The 22381-nt window shown below is 39.4% G+C and overlaps 1 protein-coding gene across 1 annotated transcript; it reads right to left on the bottom strand.

The window, feature by feature from the left end:
- Positions 1-454: 454 nt before the first annotated feature.
- LOC108999468 (endoglucanase 25-like) lies at positions 455-20829 on the bottom strand. The gene is made up of 6 exons (XM_035689019.1): positions 19952-20829; positions 18802-19112; positions 6884-7345; positions 1877-2012; positions 1348-1520; positions 455-1210 (listed from the first exon to the last, which is right to left on the bottom strand). Exons 1-6 carry the CDS (start codon positions 20322-20324, stop codon positions 809-811), a joined length of 1857 nt encoding a protein of 618 aa, XP_035544912.1. The 5' UTR covers positions 20325-20829; the 3' UTR covers positions 455-808.
- Between the last annotated feature and the right edge of the window lie 1552 nt (positions 20830-22381).

Here is a 22381-nt window from a genome sequence, read left to right as displayed (position 1 = left end):
GAAAATGAACTCTACCGTTCCAACTAAGATAATTAACCTATCCAATCTCAGTCGTGGGGAATACATACATGCATGGTGACCTATTCTGTCGCCAATGACAACGTAAGAGACAATATGGGAGTGCAAATGTAATTGTCTCCCTGCGAAACATTCAGCGGAAGACAAATTATAAATTTACAATCTAGCACGCTGGCTAAAATGAGATCGGGTGTCGTCTGCAGTTTGAGTCCTCTCTCCAATTAACCAGAGCGTTACCAAGAGAAAGTTCGTTGCCAACAACGTTCAAGAATTGAAAACTCATGTAATGGCTGAAATCAATTGGCACAAACCGAGAATATATTGACATGAATACCGAGATCTGCCGCGGGAAGGTCAAGATACCATTGGATGGAAATTTTATGGAAAATTTCAAAGCTAGGAAGAATAAAAAAGCAATACGACGAATAAAACAAAATTGATTCAGTAAGATAGAAATTGATTTGTGAACTCATTTCAAACTGTTAAATTCTTGTCTAAAGAATGATAATGGTTACATATATATTACATATACGAAAAAACTCAAAAGAAAGAGACATTCCCAAGTATCAGTGATCGATTCTTAACACTGGCCATGACCCTGGAATCCCCAACCAGGCCCCAACCCATTGCCTTTAGGAAGTTAGTCATTGCTTTCTTATGTGCATCTCCTTCTTCGTCGTAGCATTTCTCTTAACAATAAGGAGATACGAACACCATAAACTATTACTGCACCAAAAACTCATTAGTCATACAGCACACTTGGCAATAGAAGATGAGGTGACACAATAACTCATGGTTTCCAAGGTGCGGGAGGTGGTGGCGGGGTTGGAAACATGGGGGGAACTGCAGAGAAAATGGTGTTCTTGTCAATCCCAGTAGTCCCATCACCAGACAAAGCCACAAGTGCGGCAACTAAACCTGCGTTGCCAGCAAGAGTCGGCTCTGTGTAATTGTAGTTTGTACGAACATCATGGAAACCATCATGCTTGTCAGGGCCAGCAACCATAGCTCCAACCAATGTATTTGGGTTTGGCTTCGTACTGTCCCGCCATTTCCAGCCTCCTTTACAGTTATACTTGATCTTGTTCCTAGGGATAGATGCACCTCTATGGTGGGCGTGTCTTGGGTAATGACTACCAAAACCCACAATATAGCTCATCTTACGAGGGTTTTTTCCAAGGATGTAATCAATCTGCATGTAACACCACAGTAAATTGTCCATCATTTATCAGCACCCACTTATTATCACGTGACCAGAGTCAAGTTCCCTACAAGACCTTTTCTTATTGGTAAAATAAATTTATTGAAGGAGATTAAAACATCATGTACCTGTGTTTTGGCAAATTCACGCAACACTTTGGTTGAATAGAAATTGGGCCCACAATACCAACCAGGTGTATCTGCAGCTTCGAGATAATCACCATAGAGCGTAGCTAAAAAGGCTGCATTGACCACATATTGAAGAGGTTGAGGCCTTCCATGGTTTAACTGAATCAAACCCCCTGCAAAGACTCTCCAAAGAATCAGAACGAATTCCATCCACATTAAATTAGGGAAAGGATACTTAACATACCATTTGACAACCAGACTTGACTGAATTGAATAAAAATTATATTTTTGAATTGTTATTCAAATATTGGTATTTTCATAAATGAAATGACTTTTCAGCTGCCCTTTTTCTTAAAAAGAATTGAGAATTTAAAGAACAAAATGAAACAAAATAAATTTGATTGATTCAGTCAAATCTGGTTGTGAAATGGTATGCTTCCTAGAAGGATACTTACTAGATATGGAACAATATAATGTCAATGGAGTCCTCGCTTCAGATATAAGGTCAATGAAGTAAGAGGTAGTGTACCTTTGGTTCTATTAAAGCTAGTGAAAATGGGAAGGTATGAGCACATAATGATGCTGGTCTGATTGTGGAATGTCCTTAAAATTTCCTCATATGGATACCCAGGGCTCAAGAACAACCGCAAACGGCTTAGAAGAACCTAACCACAAGAAAATAAGATCCTGTCAGAAATAAACCCACATGTGACCAGAGAGCTATAAGGCTCGGTTTGGATTGAGAGGGGCTCTCAACTCATTTCATCTCATCATTACAAATTTCACAAATTTCACACAAAATACAATAAACAATTCAACTTTTTCAAATCCCAAAACAATAATAATATTAAAAGATTACATTATAATAATATTTTATCCCACTTTTAACTTTCATCTCAACTCACTATCCAAACCTAACTTAATATGGGCAGAGGCATGGGGAGGGGCTAGAAGAACCTAAACACAAGAAAACAGGACGTGTCATAGTTTGCAATTTATGATCTGTCACAACCATATTGTACGTTAGAGATCTTCAGATTGGTGAACATGTTAGATATGTGTGTGTGTATTTTTGCGTCTTCACCTATGTTTTATAGTTTCCTATCATTATATATAAAAAATATAAATTACATACAAAAAGATTGTTCGGGGAAAATATAAAGCCACTCAAACTTCCACCCAATCTTCAGCTACCCCTTCCTAACTCAACTAAAAGATTGTAACGTACCATCTCCCCTACAAAGACAAAATTACCACTATAAATTCTAACACAACCACAAAATATACCAACTATTTTTTTTAAAAATATTTTTCACATTTTTCAAGTTTTTGATTTTTCAATCTTTTTTCATGTTTTTAATGCTATTTTAAATTTTTTTATTCATCCAAAAAATTTCCCAATTTTTTCTTTTTCATAACTATTTTTTAAAGTTTTTATTTATTTTTTATTTTTACGATTATATGACTTTTATTTTTCTATCAATGGCATTTATGCCAAATTAATTAAGGAGGGAGAATTGCAATATTTTAGTAGCTTAAGGGAGTGATTGCCAAAATTGATAGTTAGGGGGTAATTCCAAATGAGATCGCAGTTTAAGGGGGCTTGGTTTATTTACAAAAGCTTTTTATTATAATATAAATTCAGCCCCAAAAGATAAATTTTTGACTTCTCCATTGGCTCTAAAGTTGGGAGGTCAAACCCAGAAACTCGTGAACTTGGTCCTCTAGACATACAAATGAAATTAGAATAATGATAAAAAAAAAAAAATACCAATGTAACACGCTGTAGAACTAAACTCTTCAAAGATTCCAGAATAATGCAATTCATAAATAGGTAGAGGCAGACCCAAGCCTCATTCGGGGCATCCATTCAACATATAGTTGTTACATTTGTTGATGACCATTTTCATATGACATGGTTGTTTCTGATGAAGGCACGATCTGAACTTCTTTTCATATTCAAAGTCTTGCGAGAAGAAATTAAAACTTCATTTAGACAAAAAGCTCAAGTTTTGCATTCTGACAATGCTAAAGAATATCAATCTAGTGCTTTTGCTACTTAAGTAATAAAGGAATTTTTCTTCAAACTTCATGCTCTTATACACCCCAACAGAATGGGGTGGCTGAACGTAAAAACCGCCATTTGTTAGATGTAACCCAAGCACTTCTACTGCACATGCATGTTTCTAAACTTTTTTGGAGTGATGGTATTCTTACTGCGTGTCACCTTATTAACCGTATGCCTTCATCAGTCTTTGATGGTTCCTCTCTCTTCTCCATTTTGTTCCCTTCCTCTCCATCTTTTTCTCTCCCTCCAAAAATCTTTGGGTGTGTTTGCTATGTTCATAACCTTGGCCCATGCTTTGGTAAGCTTGATCCACGTTCTACCAAGTGTTTCTTTGTTGGTTATTCCCGGACTCAAAAAGGATATCGCTGCTATAGTCCTACTCTTAGACGTTACTTCACGAGCGCTAATGTCACCTTCTTTGAGTCCATACCCTATTTATCGAACACATCTTCGGTTGTTAAGTGTGATCCTCTACCATTACCTACTCTTACCCTTTCTCCTGCACACTCACCCACTTTTACCCAACCAGCTTCAGTGCCTCCCCTTGTTCCTTTATAGGTGTACTCACGTCGCTTGCAGCTCCTGGCTCCCATTTCTCCACCAACTTTGTCTTCATATTTAGATCTTGAGTTACCTAGTACTTCGGACTCTCCACCTATTGCTCTTCGAGAAGGTACTCGTTCTTGTGTTACTCAACATCCGATTATCCAATATGTCTCTTGTCATGCTTGATCTCAAGTCTTACTTCTCAACTTTCAAAACTTTCTGTTCCTAAGACAGTTCAGAATGCTTTATATGATCCGGGATGGAGGACAACTATGAAAAATGAAATAGATGCTCTTCACCATAATGGGACATGGGATCTTGTTCCTCTACCACCTGGTAAACAACCTGTTGGCTGTTGATGGGTATATACAATCAAATTCCATCCTAATGGTTCTGTGGAACGTCTGAAAGCCGGCTTGGTTGCTAAGGGTTACACTTAAACTTATGGCATTGATTACGAAGAGACTTTCTCCGCAGTTGTCAAAATTTCTTCTGTTCGAGTATTGACCTCTCTTGCTGCTAATTTGGATTGGCCCTTATTTCAGTTGAATGTTAAAAATGCAGTCCTACATGGCGACTTAAATGAAGAAGTGTATATGGAACAACCACTTGGGTTTGTTGCTCAAGGGGAGTGTTGAGGTAATGTGTGCAAGTTATAAAAGGCATTATATGATTTGAAACAATCTCCCTGGGCATGGTTTGTGAGGTTCTCTAATGCTGTATTGGCATTTGGTCTTCATAGATGCCAAACAGACCACTCGGTATTTCACCTACATAGTGATGCAGGTCATATCTTGTTGGTTGTATATGTGGATGACATTGTAATTATTGGGAGTGACTCAGCTGGAATTGCTAAGCTGAAACAATTTTTACATCAGACAAAGACTTGGGCAAACTTAGATACTTTCTTGGAATTGAAGTCGGTAGATCTAAAAAAAGTATTAATCTATCTCAGAGAAAATATGTACTTGATCTTCTGGAAGAAACTGGCATGTTGGGTGCATGGCCTATTGACACTCCTATGGACCCAAATCGTAAACTCTTGAGAAGGAAGTTTTTTGGAGATCCAGGTCGGTATCAAAGACTTGTTAGAAAATTGAATTATCTTACTATCACTAGACCTGATATCTCTTATGCAGTGAGTTTAGTGAGCCAATTTCTACAAACACCTAGGGTCTCACATTGGGATGTTGTAATCCATATTCTTTGTTATTTTAAATGAGGTCCTGGCCTTGGATTGTTGTATAGACCAAATGGACATCTTAAAATTGAAGCTTATTCAGATGCTGATTAGGTAAGATCTCCTTCAGATAGAAGATCGAGTATTGGATGGTGTACCTTTGTGGGAGGTAACTTAGTTACATGGAAGAGTAAGAAACAAATAGGAGTAGCTCGGTCTAGTACAGAAGCTAAATACAGAGCAATGGCTCACACTACTAGTGAGCTGACATGGTTGCAACACTTTCTTCAAGAGATTGGGTTTCTAGCTCCCGTCCTCAATTATTTTGTGATAATCAAGCTGCAGTGCATATTGCATCTAATCCTATGTTCCATGAGAGGACTAAACAAACTGAGATTGATTGTTACTTCATTTGGGATAATATATTAAGTAGTGACATTTTTACACCCTTTGTGAAGTTTGCTGATCAACTTGCAGATATGTTTACCAAACCACGGTGTTATAATCAGTTAAAGCTTATTTGTTCCAAGCTATGTTTATATGATATATATGCCCTAGCTTGAGGGGGAGTGTTAGAGTACATAGTTGTAATTAGTGTAACTTATGAAGGTATAATTGTCGTTTGTATGTACTATGTATATGCTGTTGCAAGGTAGCCAGGACTCTATGGGATGAGGTGTTTAAAAGAATGGACCTAGCGTGGGTTATGCTAGAAACCGTGTTGGATTTATTGGCGTGCTAGATCTCAATTCAAGGTGTTCGAGAAATCAAAGTGGTTTGGAAGATGATCTCTGATCTCCATCTGTATTATGTGGTGCTTGTGGCAGGAGCGCAATGAGAGGACTTTTGAAGATAGAGAGATCTATGGCGGAGCTAAAACTTTTATTTTTTAAGACTCTTTGTACTTGGGCCATTACTATGGACTTTAATGGCATGGACCTTCATGACTTCTTAGTTTCTAATGCACCTACATAAATAGGGCTGACAGTTGTTGGATTAATAAATACTTGTTTTACTTATAAAAAAAATGTATATGTTGTTGCACATCAATGAATAACAAGTAGTATTCTCTCTCTATGTTCGACTATAGATTGTAAAAATTACCGCACCCAAAAAAATCTAGATAGTTTTGCCACCCTCCTAAATTAAACTTTTTGGTTCCACCCCTGTAGATAGCCCTCACCCTTGACACAAATAGACACGCCACGAATCCCATACAAATCCTTTTCAATACGATACTTTCCCATGCATTAAAATTTTACATGCTATAAAATGGGGCATATATTCATTTATGACACTGACCCATAAGAATTCATCACTCTAACTTTACACAGCTACAAGCAGTAGAAACAAACAAGAAATCAACCCCCAAATATGCACATAAACATTTTCTTGATGAGTAAATATACATAAACATAAAGTAAGAAATTCATGGAAAGTATTAACATGGGGCATGCAGGAAGAAATAACTGATATTTATTCCACGTAAGCAGAAATAACTGCAATCCAATCTAATAGCATAACACATCTATAACATATGAGCACGCAAAGAATTTTGGATTAAGGGTGAATCTCTCTCCGTCAGAATGAACATCAAATAAGCGGTAAATGCATCATTGCATTCAACCCACATTAAAAAAGACAAAAATAAGTTCAGACCTTAACTTCCTTGTTATGAAAAAGCAAAACACAGGTTGAAACCAAAAGTTATAACATGGTAACAAGAAACCATATTAAGTTACCTGAGCACCAGCAAGTTTGTTGTCCCAGCTCAGCACACCATAATCAGGCCCTCCCCAGAAAGCACCCGCATGTTTGGCCAGACCAGGTGTGGTGGCAAGCTGAAGATAGGAGGAGTTACCAGTTGCATAGTACAACCAGGCACCACCCCATACAAACTCATCCCAGTAACTAGTGGAATTATAAAACGGCGCAGCTTCTGATCCACCTGCACTGTATCTGCCCCTTTGTTCCCTTGAAAACTTGAAGAGTGTTCTGGCACCATGGACGAGTTTCTGTGAATAGGCCTTGTTGTCCTTGAAAACGATAGATGCAGCAGCTAGAGCAGCAGCCATTTCTGCAGCAAGATCTGAGCAGCTGCCACATTCATATACAGGTCGTTTATAATCAATGTCCTCAGGACGCATCCAGCAATAATGATCATTAGGAGTTGTACTCCCTCCAGAAGTATCTCCAACCCCAACCTGTTGAAAATGAGAGGAAAGCATTCATTACAAATGAAATGTTTTTTTGGTTATATTGCTAACTGTATGAAGCAGTTGCTTATTGAGTATTTGACTTAGTTTTGTTTTTAGTTGTTAACGATCCCAGGTAATGATCAATGTGAGGATGAAGCTGCAATAAAAGACATGGCTCAGGGTGAAGAGGCAAAGGCCTTGACCATTTATAAATATTTTAGTTTATGTTTTATAAGTAATTTAGAAAATTGTTAATAAGTGCAACCTATGAGGGAGGGGATGTTACAGGATTTCAAAAAATCATAGAATGTGCCACCCCTCTCTTCCTCATCCTTTAAGCTTAAACTTTATTCAAAAGTTCAAAGAGAAGCCGTATCACTGCACTGTGTTGTTGTAACGCTCCAAGAGAGGCCCGAGCCACATCTGGTCCCTACTCTAAAGGACTAATCAATGGTGCAATTAAAGCCAATTGGAATCATTATAAGAGCAAGCACTTTTCCCTCCCAAGCAATACGTGGTCCCAGGCACTAACAACACTTCTCACTCAGTATGGGGTATCATAATCTCTCCCCTTCCCATAAATTTTCGACATCCTCGTCAAGCGATTCCATGGTTGGTAACATTGCTTAAGTCCCACACTTCTGGTTGGGATAGACTTTGATATCATTTGTAACATTCTAAGAGAGGCCCAAGCCACATCTAGGCCTTACTCCAAATGGACTAGTGAATGGTACAATTGGAGTCTATTGGAATCCTTATAAAAAATAAGAACTTTTCTCCCCCAAATAATGTGGGATCCCATACACCACCTACACTCATTAGTTAGTATGGGGGGTATCATAGAGGCCTAAGGAGGGGTGAGTGTGATACCCTATACTAAGTGATAATGTAAGTGATGTATAACATCTCACATTGCTTTTTTGTTTTTTGGGGTTGGGGGGGGGGGGAGAAGTTCTTGCTCTTTATGTCAAAAGCCTATCCAGCCAGAATGTGAGACTTAAGCCATGCCACCTATGATGGAATGGTCTGATGAGGACATCGGCAATTTAAGGGATTGTGATACCCCATGTTGATTGATGAGGGTAGGTGGTATATGGAATCCCACATTGTTTGGGAGGGAGAAGTTCTTGCGTTATAATGATTCCAATGGGAGAGTTGACTATTTTTTTGGAGTAGGGCCTAAGTGTGGATTAGGCCTCCCTTGGGGTGTTATAGCTTCATTCTTTTTTTTTTCTTCATCAAGCATGCAAGGAAAAGTGTTATCAACTCTCTAGGCTGCCTGCTGCAAATCTTGAATTGGAACCTCGAGGGAAGGCCACCAATCACACTCCACCCTCCCTACAATTTGAGGAATGGGATGATTTTTCATCAAGCTTTTGATTCCAGCCATTTCACCTTTAACCTAGCCGCTTGAAATAGGTTTCAATGGATGCTCTATTTTCTTATGCATTCCAACAGCCAATTGTTGAACCTTGAAGAGTTCTAAGGGGCTGAGGACTCGTGTACAACCTATAGAGTCCAGTTTTGAGTGAGTTTTATCGAGCTTCAGCCTAGAGTCAATCCTCTCTCAAAAAATTCTTGAAAGGGACCTTGGCGAGGACTTTCAATGACGCTTATGGTACACTATGATAAATGTTAGATGATTTAGCGATTTAGGGTTAAATTCTTGGTGTAAGGGACTCCTATACATGCCGCCCAGATTAGAAGGGCACTATTTTTGTGATAATACCTCCAAAAGAACTTGCCTTTGGCTCCATCCCTTAGATAACATACAAGAATTGAGAAGTCCTCCATTGAATTGAACGAGCCTCTGCATGTAAGACATATTGCTCACAATTTGGGATCCTCATTTTGGTCAACCGGCTGTGGAAGCTTTTACTCGAGGGGTGCTCTTGTACCAATAAATATCATCAATGATCCCATATAGAATGGACATCATAGAAAAGCAATAATGGCTATAAATGAATCAGTTTGTATGATTGTTCAGCCGATACTCGATCTATTTAACTCAAACCGAGCTTGACTCATGGGAGAAAAAAACTCTAACATCAAAACAAAAACCTGATTGATAAGTAAATGACACATACTCAATTAAGCTCAGCTCAACTTGGCTAAGACTCGTTCGTTTCATGCCCAACTCGACTCGTTAGCTATGCTTGACTCAATTAAAGTTTGGTCATACATCATTGAATATATATATAATTTATTCCTGTATATTAAAATTTTTTATATGTATATAGATATGTATGTGTATAGATTAAATTTAATAATATAAACATAGCAACCTTTTCTAATTATATATATAACACGTATCCCGGTTATACGTTAGTTACTAAGTACTTAAGTGATTAAATTATAGTAGATATTTTATAATATATATAATAGTTAGTCTAAGATACTAGTATATAGGAACCATATAAGAAATGTTGATATATTTTTGTTCTATAATGTGTATACTAACACCATACAAATACTATGTCACATTGCAAAACTAATATATATATATATATATATATAAGAAATAATTAACTGATGTGGACATATAGCATATGGTTATTAGAGATAAACATTGACTAGTCACATATTGTAGTGGATAGGTTATATAAAATGCTTATAATTAGCCGTCTATAGTAGTTAAATATTATTCAAATTTTTTCCATTTTTTTCTTTCATATCATGTTTATTATTTTACCCCAATTGTAATTATTTAGGTTGAAATCTAGAAAGGTGTAAGGCAATTTTTTTTTTTTTTAATTTCCAAGTTTTCATTGTGTTGAGGGAAAAATGTGTTAATTGGCATATTCTTGTGAAAACCTATGTAAAGTTGAGTTGTAACAAGTGTTGATGCATTGGTACATGAAAAATATTGAAGTGTGCTCAACATGGCTCGACTGGCGCTCGACTGGCGCTCGAGCGGAACCTTCCAGAGAGGTTCACTCGATGAGCGCTCGACATGGCGCTCGAGCGGAACCTTACAGAGTGGTTCGCTCGATTGTGCGCTCGACTAAGCGCTCGAGCGGAACCAAGACAGAGTGGTTCGCTCGAGGTGAGCTTGACGTAACGCTCGAGCTGAACCCATCCAGAGTGGTTCGCTCGATGTGCGCTCGACGTGGCGCTCGAGCGGAACCCAGACAGAGTGGTTCGCTCGAGGTGAGCTTGACGTGGCGCTCGAGCAGAACTCATCCAGAGTGGTTCGCTCGATGTGCGCTCGACGTGGCGCTCGAGCGGAACCCATCCAGAGACATCCAGAGACGCTCGCTCGACACCTCGCTCGAGCGGTTTCAGAAGATAACGTGCGCTCGACCTTCGCTCGACACCTCGCTCGAGCCAATGTTCAAAGACAACCTAAAATTCATGTTTTGGGCGCCGTGACTTGCTGGGACTATAAATATAACAGATCATTTCTGTTGTGTGGTGTGGAAAAACAGAGCAAAACCTTAAGTGTTTCAAGAGCCAAAGAGAGAAACCTATTCCTCACCTTGTGAATCTCTTTTGGACAAACACAAATCCACCACACCACTATCAAGATCAAATCTCATTCAAAGTCCATTGAAGTGGACGTTTTGTTGGCCGGAAGGTTTCCGGAGCTGCTATTGATGCAGAGATCGAGAGGTTCTCGTGGAAAGCTATAGAAGGTCGGAGTTCCGACACTACATGCGTGTAGAGAACGAGTGGGTCACTCGTGATGTTGCAAGCCAAGTTTAGGAACTACAAAGGTTTTGTGAGTGTCTCTAAATTGGTTGTAATGAACTTTTTCTATAGTGGATTTTAGGTGGTGGCTTACACCAGGAGTGGTTTTAGAATTTGAAGACGTTCTTCAAATGAGTTTCCACTTCGTGACCAAATCCTTGTGTTGATTATTTGCATGATTTGTGTCATCTTTTATTTGCTTCTTAGCATTAAATTTTATTAGTCCACATAAATTGAACTGCACCTATTCACCCCCCCTCTAGGTGTTGTATGGGATAAAACCACTACTTTTTCAATTGGTATCAGAGCGGGTTCACTCCGCTAGGATTCAGTTCCTGAGTGTGTTCCTGATATAATGGTTTAAATAGATAAGTCTCAATCTCTCACATCACCATCATATTTTGATGGAAACAACTATGCTTATTGGAAAGTCTGAATGAAAGCGTTTCTAAAGTCTGTGGATGAACGAGTGTGGGTTTCCATAACAAAAGGATGGAGAGAACCAGTTGTTATCATTGAGGGAGTTCAAACTCCCAAAAGTGTGGATAATTACTCTAGGGATGAAATAAGTGAGTGTGGTTGGAATAACAAAGGCCTGAATGCGATTTTCATGGCTGTGTCCCAGGAGGAGTTCAAGCGAATCTCCATGTGTGAAAATTGTAAACAAGCTTGGGACATTCTTGAGGTTACCCATGAAGGTACCAAGGCTGTTAAGAATTCTAAGCTTCAAATGTTGACCACAAGTTTTGAAGAACTTAGAATGAAAAATGATGAAACTTTTGATGCCTTCTATGCCAAACTCAATCATGTTGTCAATTCTAGTTTTAATTTAGGGGACAAAATCCCTGAGAATAGAATTGTGAGAAAAATTCTCAGATCTCTTCCTGAGAGATTCCGTCCCAAAGTCACTGCCATTGAAGAGAGCAAAGATTTGGACAATATGAGAATTGAAGAGCTGGTGGGCTCTCTACAAACCTATGAGCATACTCTTCCTGTGGATAAGAAAAATAAGTCCATAGCCCTCAACACTATCAATGAGTCATCTGATGAGTCGTCCGATGAGTTGGCTATGAGTGACAAAGAAGTAGCCTTTTATGCTAAAAAATTCAGGAAGATGTTTGTATCTAGAAATAGAAAGAATTGGGGAGATAAGAAGAAAAGGTTTGAGAGAGTTAATAGAAATTCCAGTTCAGGAAAGAAGGAAATGAGCTCTAAGAAATATACTAGAGCCACCAAAGACAAGGTACAATCTGATATTCAGTGTCATGAATGTCATGGTTTTGGGCACATTCGCCTTGAGTGTGCCAATTACAAAAAGGCCATAGAGAAAGCAAAGGGTGCGTCTTTGAATGATAATGATTCTGAGACAAGTGACTCTTCTAAGAGTCCCTCTCCAAAGAAAAATCGCAACTACATGGCATTCACTTCTTCTGTTGGTGGCCAAAGTCACAGAAGTGAATCAACGTCTGAAAATGAGAGTGTATCCGGAAGTGAATCCGGGGATGATGATGAGTTGGAGGAAATCTATGAGAAGTTGTACAAAGAATGTGTAAAATTGAGAAAACTCAATAAAGCACATATTGAGAATATAGATATTTGCAAAAGAGAAAATGAGGATCTCCAAGGTAAATTGAATGAAGCAAATTGTCTAACCGATCAGTTGCAAAAGAGGAATGTGTCACTCGAGGATAAAGTGAAAATGCAGGGAAGTGAGTTGATTTTGTTAAACGATAAGTTGAAAAATTTGTCTACTGGGAAACAAAAGCTTGACAAAATCCTAAACTCAGGAAAGTCCTTTGGTGATAAGAGAGGTATAGGATATATTGAAGGGAAATCTGATGTGGCTTCAACTTCAAAAATCCCATGCAAAAGGGTAGGAAAAATAATGTTTGTTCCTGCTTCGAATGAGAATGGCAAACCTCAACTTTTGAAAAAGGGTAAGAAACCCCTACATGTACAAAAGCCTGTCCCACCTCCCAAAAGACAAGGAGCTCGCAACACAAGCCCTATATGTCATCATTGTGGGAAGGTTGGTCATGTTAGACCAGATTGCTTCAAGTTAAAAAATCATCATACCCCTACCTTCTCTAAAAGTAGGATTGTCTATCCTTCTAAAAAGAGTAAGAAGTTCTTGAATGCTTCCAGATATGTTTCACCCTCCATGAGACATGAAGTTCACAAGGCAAACCACGTTTGTCACAATTGTGGTAAGATTTGTCACATTCGACCAAACTGTTTTGAGCTTAGGGACCATCCTAAGAGAATTGAAAAGCCCTACTCAAGAAAAGGGCATCAAAACTTGTGGAGTCAAGTCATGGTCTTGACCAAACAAAATGAGATTATCAATGTGAAGTTAGACCAATTGACTACTAGACAGAAGGTTGATAAGGTGAATCATCCAAAAGTGAGACAAGTGTGGATGAGAAAGGGGGAGGAGCAGACCAGACATGGTATAGACTGATGGTCATGCATTCATGCATTTTTTTTGTTGTATAGTTGTTCATCATTTTTGTTCTGTTTGTTAAAAGCATGTTGTGTGTGTTCCTCAAAAATCATGAATAATGTTTTGCACTTGCGTGGGATAAAGAGTGTTCGTGATGTCAATTCTGAAAATTTTAGGTACTTATATCTTTTGAAAATTGTATCATGTACCGTTATAAGTTACAAAGGTTTAAAACATATGTACTATTTGTAAGTTGTGACATGCTTCACACACTACACTTCCAGCTCAAACAATTGTTGTTTTGCCACCAGTGAGTTCTTGGGGAGGCAATCAAAGATGTAAGGGAGCTCTACGTGTATACAGAATTGACCACGGGCTAGATGACCTCATGATTATATATCAAAATTCTTCCTATGAAAATTCTCTAAAAATAAAAAAAAAATAAAAATAAAAAAAAAAAGGAAGGAAGAAGAAGAAGAAAAAGAAGAAGAAAAAGAAAAAGGGGTCATATTACTCAATAGGCCAATCCTAATGCATGAATTCAAACAGAACTATTTAGGTCCTAGCAGCATTAGGTTTTACTTTCTGTATCGTGGAAAGGCTCCCCATGCACTTATGGTTTCTTGTTTTAGCCTAACCCCACTCACAATTTTGGTTGAAACTTCTTGATTGAGTTGGGACTCACAAAACACGCATGTTCATCTTACATGTGATACTCTGTTTTTACTACTTGCGTAAATTGTGATAATATGATGCTCTTTTACATTTGATGTGTTTTTCAAGCTTCAAAATTGACTTCATTAATGCTTGAATCACTGGATGAAATTTGAGTTTTGAGAATTTTGGGCTTCCGCTCGAGCGAACTTAACTGCCACTCGAGCGAAAGTGCTTTAAAAAGCCCGCGCCCCTTTCTTTTTCCCCAGCCCCTTATTTCCCCTCTGCACTGTTTCCGCTCCCCACCCCGTGCGATAACCTCTGTCTTTCTCTCCGTGTGTTTTCACTTGATTTCTCTCAAGAAATCCCATTCTAATCACGGTAAGTCTCTAATCTTTGATTCTTATCAATCATTTTCGGTTTTTATTTTGAATTTCTTCATGCATTTTCCATATACATGCATTTCGGAATTTAGGGCTTGATTTGGGGATTCCGAAATGGAACCTTTTTTGTTGGTTTGTTTGCTGTTTGGATGGACCTCTTGGTTGTCCATTTTCATTCTCTTTGTATTTAGGAGGTTTTTAGAACCCCAAAGGGGTTTTTCATTTGGTTTGTACCTAGATGCACTCCAAGTGCTCGGTGAAATGCATCAATGAAGTTTGATTTCCTATTTTCATGTTGCATTGATATTGCATTGTCCCCATGGTCTTTTTTTGTCTATCCTAGTATTGGGATAGTGTTTCGCATTGAGGCTTGGGACCTCCATTGGGTTTAAAACCCAATCTTGGCTTGGTTGAGTTTGAAGTGCTCAAAAATGCAAAATGGGTTGTTATATTGTGTTAGTGGGCATGTGCATTGTGCATTATGCATTTTGACATAGTTTTAGCAACATTGCATAAGTTTGGCTTGGTTCACAATTAGGCATGTGCATTCATCAAGCATTGGGCATTTCACATTACCTTTAGCCTTGTCTAACGGTCATTGATTTTGTCCAGCTTCTATCATGTCTCGAAGGGTTCGTTCACGCCAAAATCCTCCAGCCCCCGCTCAAGCACATTTTCGCAATCCTCGTGCAAGAGAACTCTACACTCAAAATTTTTCCACCCGTTCTCTTATTGTTGAGCGGGAAGTTCTCCTTGGTGAGCTTTCTGAAACTGTCATTCCTCGCATTTTTGAGTCTCGCCAGTGGCTTGCCTTGACCACTGGTCATCCCACTCCTTCTGTGGAGTTGGTTAAGGAGTTCTACTCCAATATTGATGCCATCGCTGATGATGGCTCTTTTGAAGTTAGTCTCCGGAACATTGTTTTCCGGGTGACTCCGGGCATGGTTGCGGACTTGCTACATGCCCCGCGAGTGGCAAACCCCACTTATCCATATACACGGACTTCTCCTCCAAGTCCGACTGTCATTGTTGAATGTTTAATCGGTCCATTTTCGAGTTGGGATGGTAAGACACCCATTCTCACCTCTCATTTTTCACCCGAGTTTCTCATTCTCAGTAGGATAGTCCTTACAAACCTTTATCCTACTGGTCATCAGAGTGATGTCGGTCCTGACCGCGCCACTCTTTAGTATGCATTGATAAATGATGTCTCCATTGATCTGGGGAGTCATCTGTGTCGGGTCATGCTTGAGGCGTTTAATTCTCCGAAATTACGGACTGACTTGCCTCTCGCCTGCCTCATTACTAGGTTAGCCCTCTCTCAGACTGTTATGCTTCGTGCCAATGAGCCTAGAGTTCCTCTTAAGGCTCCCATTGGGCGTAGGACCATGCAGTTGAGTCGTGCTCACATTACCCCTCACCCACTGGATGTTGAGCATCCTCCTGCATCCTCCTCTCAGCCATCCTCATCTCAGCCATCTAGTTCACAGCCTCAGGGCCCGGCAGCGGGATCAGTCGATCCCAGCCTTCAGCAGGTTCTTGAGTACCTTGCCCGGCTTGAAGCTCGGTTTGAAGCCCGATTTGATCATCTTGATGCCAAAGTTAACAGCTTTCAGCAGCTTGTGACTAAACGCTTCGACGACATTGAGGAGCGGCTTGATGAAGAAGATGGCAGTCAATCTGGTGGGGACAGTTGACACCCTTGGAGTTTGTGACAAAAATGGGGAGTATAGATTAAGGGGGAGTAGTATAGAGATTTAGGGGGAGTAGCAAGAAAGCTGTTGGGGCAGCTTTGTTTTGTTTTGTGGGGGAGCAGCTATTTTTATTTGTATCACATGCTGCTCATGCTACTATTGTTTGTCTAAATTGAAAAACAATGTATGTTTTAATTCTTAATGAAAAGTCTTTTCTAAGAACTGTGCTACAAGTGTTTATGCTTATGAGATTATTTCTTGCATATTGTTATTGGTACGTTTAACCGTTTGTTAAGTTTGCAGAAATATCTCAATGTGCTCAAGACTTTTTGCCTGAATAATGGGAATCCTGATTTGGGTGTGATAGGATTAAGTCCTATGTATAGGTTAGAGGTTTTGTCACAGAAATGCCAAAGGGGAAGATTGTTGAGGGAAAAATGTGTTAATTGGCATATTCTTGTGAAAACCTATGTAAAGTTGAGTTGTAACAAGTGTTGATGCATTGGTACATGAAAAATATTGAAGTGTGCTCAACATGGCTCGACTGGCGCTCGAATGGCGCTCGAGCGGAACCTTCCAGAGAGGTTCGCTCGATGAGCGCTCGACATGGCGCTCGAGCGGAACCTTACAGAGTGGTTCGCTCGTTGTGCGCTCGACTAAGCGCTCGAGCGGAACCAAGACAGAGTGGTTCGCTCGAGGTGAGCTTGACGTAACGCTCGAGCTGAACCCATCCAGAGTGGTTCGCTCGATGTGCGCTCGACGTGGCGCTCGAGCGGAACCTAGACAGAGTGGTTCGCTCGAGGTGAGCTTGACGTGGCGCTCGAGCAGAACTCATCCAGAGTGGTTCGCACGATGTGCGCTCGATGTGGCGCTCGAGCGGAACCCATCCAGAGACATCCAGAGACGCTCGCTCGACACCTCGCTCGAGCGGTTTCAGAAGATAACGTGCGCTCGACCTTCGCTCGACACCTCGCTCGAGCCAATGTTCAAAGACAACCTAAAATTCATGTTTTGGGCGCCGTGACTTGCTGGGACTATAAATATAACAGATCATTTCTGTTGTGTGGTGTGGAAAAACAGAGCAAAACCTTAAGTGTTTCAAGAGCCAAAGAGAGAAACCTATTCCTCACCTTGTGAATCTCTTTTGGACAAACACAAATCCACCACACCACTATCAAGATCAAATCTCATTCAAAGTCCATTGAAGTGGACGTTTTGTTGGCCGGAAGGTTTCCGGAGCTGCTGTTGATGCAGAGATCGAGAGGTTCTCGTGGAAAGCTATAGAAGGTCGGAGTTCCGACACTACATGCGTGTAGAGAACGAGTGGGTCACTCGTGATGTTGCAAGCCAAGTTTAGGAACTACAAAGGTTTTGTGAGTGTCTCTAAATTGGTTGTAATGAACTTTTTCTATAGTGGATTTTAGGTGGTGGCTTACACCCGGAGTGGTTTTAGAATTTGAAGACGTTCTTCAAATGAGTTTCCACTTCGTGACCAAATCATTGTGTTGATTATTTGCATGATTTGTGTCATCTTTTATTTGCTTCTTGGCATTAAATTTTATTAGTCCACATAAATTGAACTGCACCTATTCACCCCCCCTCTAGGTGTTGTATGGGATAAAACCACTGCTTTTTCACATTGATTCATAAATTTTTTATAATCTTATAATTCAATATCGAGTCTATATGTTAGTTGTAAGAATTTCATTAAATTTAATAATATTTTGCATCTTTTTTACTTTTAATTTTTTTTTTTCTGATTGGTAATCAAGAAGTTTTATTCATAATTGGCAAAGTCCAATTACACAGGGAGTATACATGAGAAAATATTAAGATCCAAGGGGAATTTTTTTTTTTTTTTTAACTTTTAATTATTCAATTTCATTCAAAAAAAAAAAAAAGGTTAAAAAAGTATGAGCAAAGCTTGAGAAATAACTTGACTCGACTCGAGCTCGTAAAACATGAGCAAAGCTTGAGAAGTAATTCGACTCGGCTCGAGCTCATAAAAGAGCATGACCAAAGCTCAGAAAATAACTTGACTTGACCCAAGCTTGTGTATTGATCAGCTCGAGCTCGGCTAGCTCCCAAATCGAGCTCAAGCTCCAGCTATTTAAGTCAAGCTTTACTCGACAAAAAATCCACTCGGCTCGATTACAACCCTAAATTAGTAATAGTAACCATCATACTGCAAGTACAGCTCTCGGACAGCCCCTAAGGGGAGCTGTCTTGTCCTTCCTAACAGACTAAGGCTGGTACACACACAGCATGAAGCATAGTTCAATGGCAGGAAACTAGGCTGCAAGCACAATCTGATTCCTAGAGGGAATTCTAAAGGGAGGGTATCGTGAAGTCGGGATGGTATTTTTGGGTAGAGTTTTAGTTCTACTGGAAACAAGGGGTTGGGGTTGGTGTATTTTGGTTTGTTTTTCATGGGCTTTTTGGGTCATTAGGGGCTTTCTATTATGGACAAAGTATTTTCTTATATACATTTACTCCTTTTGATATATATCATATTTTTACTTATAAATAAAAAATAAAAAATAAATGATATTCCTATCAGCTATATGGTTAAATGAATGACCAAGTATGTAGATGTACCTGCGCAGCGATCCTGTCTATGGTATCAGCGGAATGGTTGAAAGTTTTGAGAAGGTAATCAGTCCCCCATTTTATTATCTCTTTAACATGGTTGAGCTCCCCAGCAGCTTCATATTTGGCACTGTATTCAATTACACTCCAGCTCAACATGGTCATGGCAAACGAGGCCGGGAAGTTGAACTTGATAGCATCTCCAGCATCATAATAGCCACCCACCAGATCTTTGTAAAAAGTGGCGGTGTTGGACTTGCCATCATCCAGACAGGAGCTCCCTCTCCACGAGACGTTATTATGCTTTGGCAGTTTCCCAGCTGCGATTATGAAGCAAAAATAAATAAATAAACAAAGAACGAAGTAGTTTTCTAACTTGATAAACTATAAGAGCAGGTCCAGTGGTTAAGCCAAGATTTTACTTCCGTGGTGCAAAATCTAACTAAAATAAACGAGTCCAAAAATAAATCTATATGTTTTTGTATAAATGTTTTTTTACCTTCTAAAAAAATATTCTTTACGTCAACAAAAAACTAATATTAGTCTCATACAAGTTTTCATAGTCTGAAATTGCTTCATCTCTAGTCCTATATCCTATAAATAAAAAAAAAAAAAAAAATGCATTGCAATGGTGTTTACAATTAATATAAAGCTTTTCCTGTACAAAAGTAGATTGATCTAATGCTGTTTTTGGTACAACTTTTTACTTCGGAAAAAACATAGCAAAAATTGTTTTCTACAAGTTTCCGTATTCTGTAATAATCAACCCATCATTAATTTTAGAGTAATTCTACGTATAATCGTGAAGTGCGTAATCGTCGCGTAATCGCTTTGAAAAAGAGTGGAGTCCACTATTAAAAAATTAATTTTTTTCATGTAGATCCCATGTTTAATTCATTTTTTTCAAAGCGATTGCGCGGCGGTTACGCAATTCACAGTTGTAAGTATATTTTTTCTTAATTTTATAAAAACTTGTGTGAGTTGTGTTTACGATTAATATTTATATGGATATTTTAAAAAAATAACTTATAAAAATAATATCATTTAAATATTTTAAAACATAATTATAAAAATGATATAAAAAAATACGTGCGTCTATGTACTCTTTTATCAAAGAAAAGCAGATCTACTTAGCACGAATAGGGCAAAGTAAGATTACATCTTTGGGCGTTGAAGAACATGAGAGCCTTGTGGAGGGCGAGGGTGTAGTTGTCAGGGGGAGGATGTGAATGGCGGTGGCGTGGTACGGTCTTGACGATTAGGGTGATGAAGCCAGCCAGGAAGGCAGAGACAAGCAGCGTGCCGACAGTCCAGACGAAGATCTTGCGGCTGACGATGATGCAGCCCAGATCCACGTACTTCTTCTTCTTCTGCTCGCCAGGGCCCAGCAGCCAGCTCTGCTGGGTTTCGTCGAGAGGCCGAGACAGGGCCGCCCTGTCCAAGTCCTGCAGATTACGGCTCCGGTCGTCGTCTGTGGCCGAGTCCGCGGCGTTTATCTCAAGGGGCCCACCCCATGGATCCCTGCCGTACATGCTTAGCTTTTAATTTATCTTCCTTCCAAGTTGCTAGCTTCCCACCCAATTATTACTAATGCCGGAGCGGCTTCACACCGAATACACAAAAGATCAGGAAGGCGCGGATTGAGGTGCTCAGATCCAAGACAAATATCACGATAATATCTGAACATATATAGGGGTATCGTAGCAGTAGCGTTGCAGTACAATTTGAAAGGAAAATATCAAATTGAAGGAGAGACACGCAGAGAGTCCCCACCCTTTAAGCTTTATTGGAGAAGGAAGAGTGAGGAGTAAGACAGGTATTCAGAAATTCAAGAGTAAAAAATTGTAGGATCGGTGGGTGCGGATGACCTGGTGACGGTGGGCAGTCAACAATTATGTGGTAAGGTATTGTATGCTTCTGGTTGATGACACTGACCTTCGAACCAATCGATAATGCCATTCGATCAGAAAAAAATTACCATTAAATGTTAACATTGTAAAAGTGTTTAATGTAATGTTTTAATTAAGGATTCGTTTCTTTTTATAATTCTTCTCAATTCAATTCAATTCATATCATCTAATATAATCTAATCATTATAATTTTTTTAAATTTTTATATAAAATAAAATAAATAATTCAACTTTTCTAAATTTTAAAATAAAAATAATATTAAAAAACTATATTTTAATAATATTTTTTTAACTTTTATCTCAACTCATCTCATTTATAAAAATAAACGAGGATCTTTTTAGATTAAATTCTACTTTTTTTTTTAGTTAACCTTCTTGCAGGTACAGAGTTGTTACTCTTCTCTCAACGACGTCGAATAGTAGCTTGCTACGTAGACTCCACATCAACCTACTGGTAAACCATGATTCAGAGGAAGAAAAAAAAAATTTTTGCGACGTGCGTCCTCCTTCCCCCTAGGATTGTTCACCGACTTGATTCGGCCCGAAAAACACCATTTTCGACCCGACCCGAAATAGGTATGTTTCATTCGGTTATTACCCGTTTGGCCGATTACCCGACCCGACAGTAGTAACGGGTATTTCGACCCGACCCGTTACTTTTCCACTTTCCCCTTCTTCTCATTCCCACCGCACCTCCTCTGCAAACATCATATTTTATACACTCCACTACAAAATCAACTTACCAAAATATTGATGTAAAAATACAACCCTAGGCCCTAAGACAGCAACCCTTCTACTGGAAACCCAGTACAAACCCTAACCCTAACACCTCATAATTAACCCACCTAATAAGATAAATCACCAAGTGCTTTTTCTTACCTTGGATTAGTTTTTTTCGGTGCTAGTAGAGAAAGCTTCCACAATCCAACCAAGATAGAGAGTGAGCAAGAGAGACTTAGTTAGAGAGTGAGAAACACAGAGAGAGAGAGAGAGAGCTGCAAGAAAATTTTTTTTTTTTTGCTTGGTCTGTGAGAGAGATGCAAGAGACTAGAGAGAGAGCTGAGTCTGTAAGAGGCTTTAGGTTCGAGCGAGAGAGAAGAGAGACTGAGGGAGGCAGATGGTGAACAATCCTACGCAAGAGAGAAAGCCGTGTTATATATTTTACGACCTCCTTTTTGTGTGTAATTCGAGTATCGGTTAATAACTGAGTGTTTCTAAACGTTTCGAGAATTTTTATTTCCGAGTCGGAAACTAAATGGTTCGGGTAATTTCGGGTCGGGTCGTGTCGATAAAACAGAATTAATATTCGGCCGGCTTTTTTTTTCAGTCCTACTTCCCCCCCTCCCCTCTCTCTCTCTCTCTCTCTCTCTCTCTCTCTCTCTCTTTCTCTCTGTGAATTGCCTTTCCAATAAAACATTTGAGGAGCAGTGGACATCGTCGAAAAAAATGTGAGGAGCAGAGGCCACCTTCGGATACCCATCGAAGAGCAGGGCCCTACCGTCGGAAAACCTTCGAGGAGCAGGGGTGGAAATCGACCGAAACCCACTCCCTTTCTGGGATTCCTGTCCACGCGATCACTCTCTCTCTCGTAAGTCACCGTAGTTGCGGGTCTTGAACTTACAGTTCAAAGAGTGATCTTCGTTTCTGAAATTGTGTTTAAAAAACTAATTTCCAGTTCAA

Source organism: Juglans regia, chromosome 4 (genome assembly GCF_001411555.2).
Source record: "Juglans regia cultivar Chandler chromosome 4, Walnut 2.0, whole genome shotgun sequence".
NCBI lineage: Eukaryota > Viridiplantae > Streptophyta > Magnoliopsida > Fagales > Juglandaceae > Juglans > Juglans regia.
Note: the sequence above shows the minus strand (reverse complement) of the source record. Positions and strands in the feature narration are given on the sequence as shown.

What these genes read in the sequence shown, in the direction of transcription:
- LOC108999468 (XM_035689019.1), bottom strand. Translation starts at nt 20,324, where the DNA reads ATGTACGGCAGGGATCCATGGGGTGGGCCCCTTGAGATAAACGCCGCG. An exon ending in GTTCTTCAACGCCCAAAGAT is followed by an intron (nt 19,113 to 19,951) that starts GTAATCTTACTT and finishes TCATAATCGCAG; the next exon opens with CTGGGAAACTGCCAAAGCAT. An exon ending in TAGACAGGATCGCTGCGCAG is followed by an intron (nt 7,346 to 18,801) that starts GTACATCTACAT and finishes CATTTTCAACAG; the next exon opens with GTTGGGGTTGGAGATACTTC.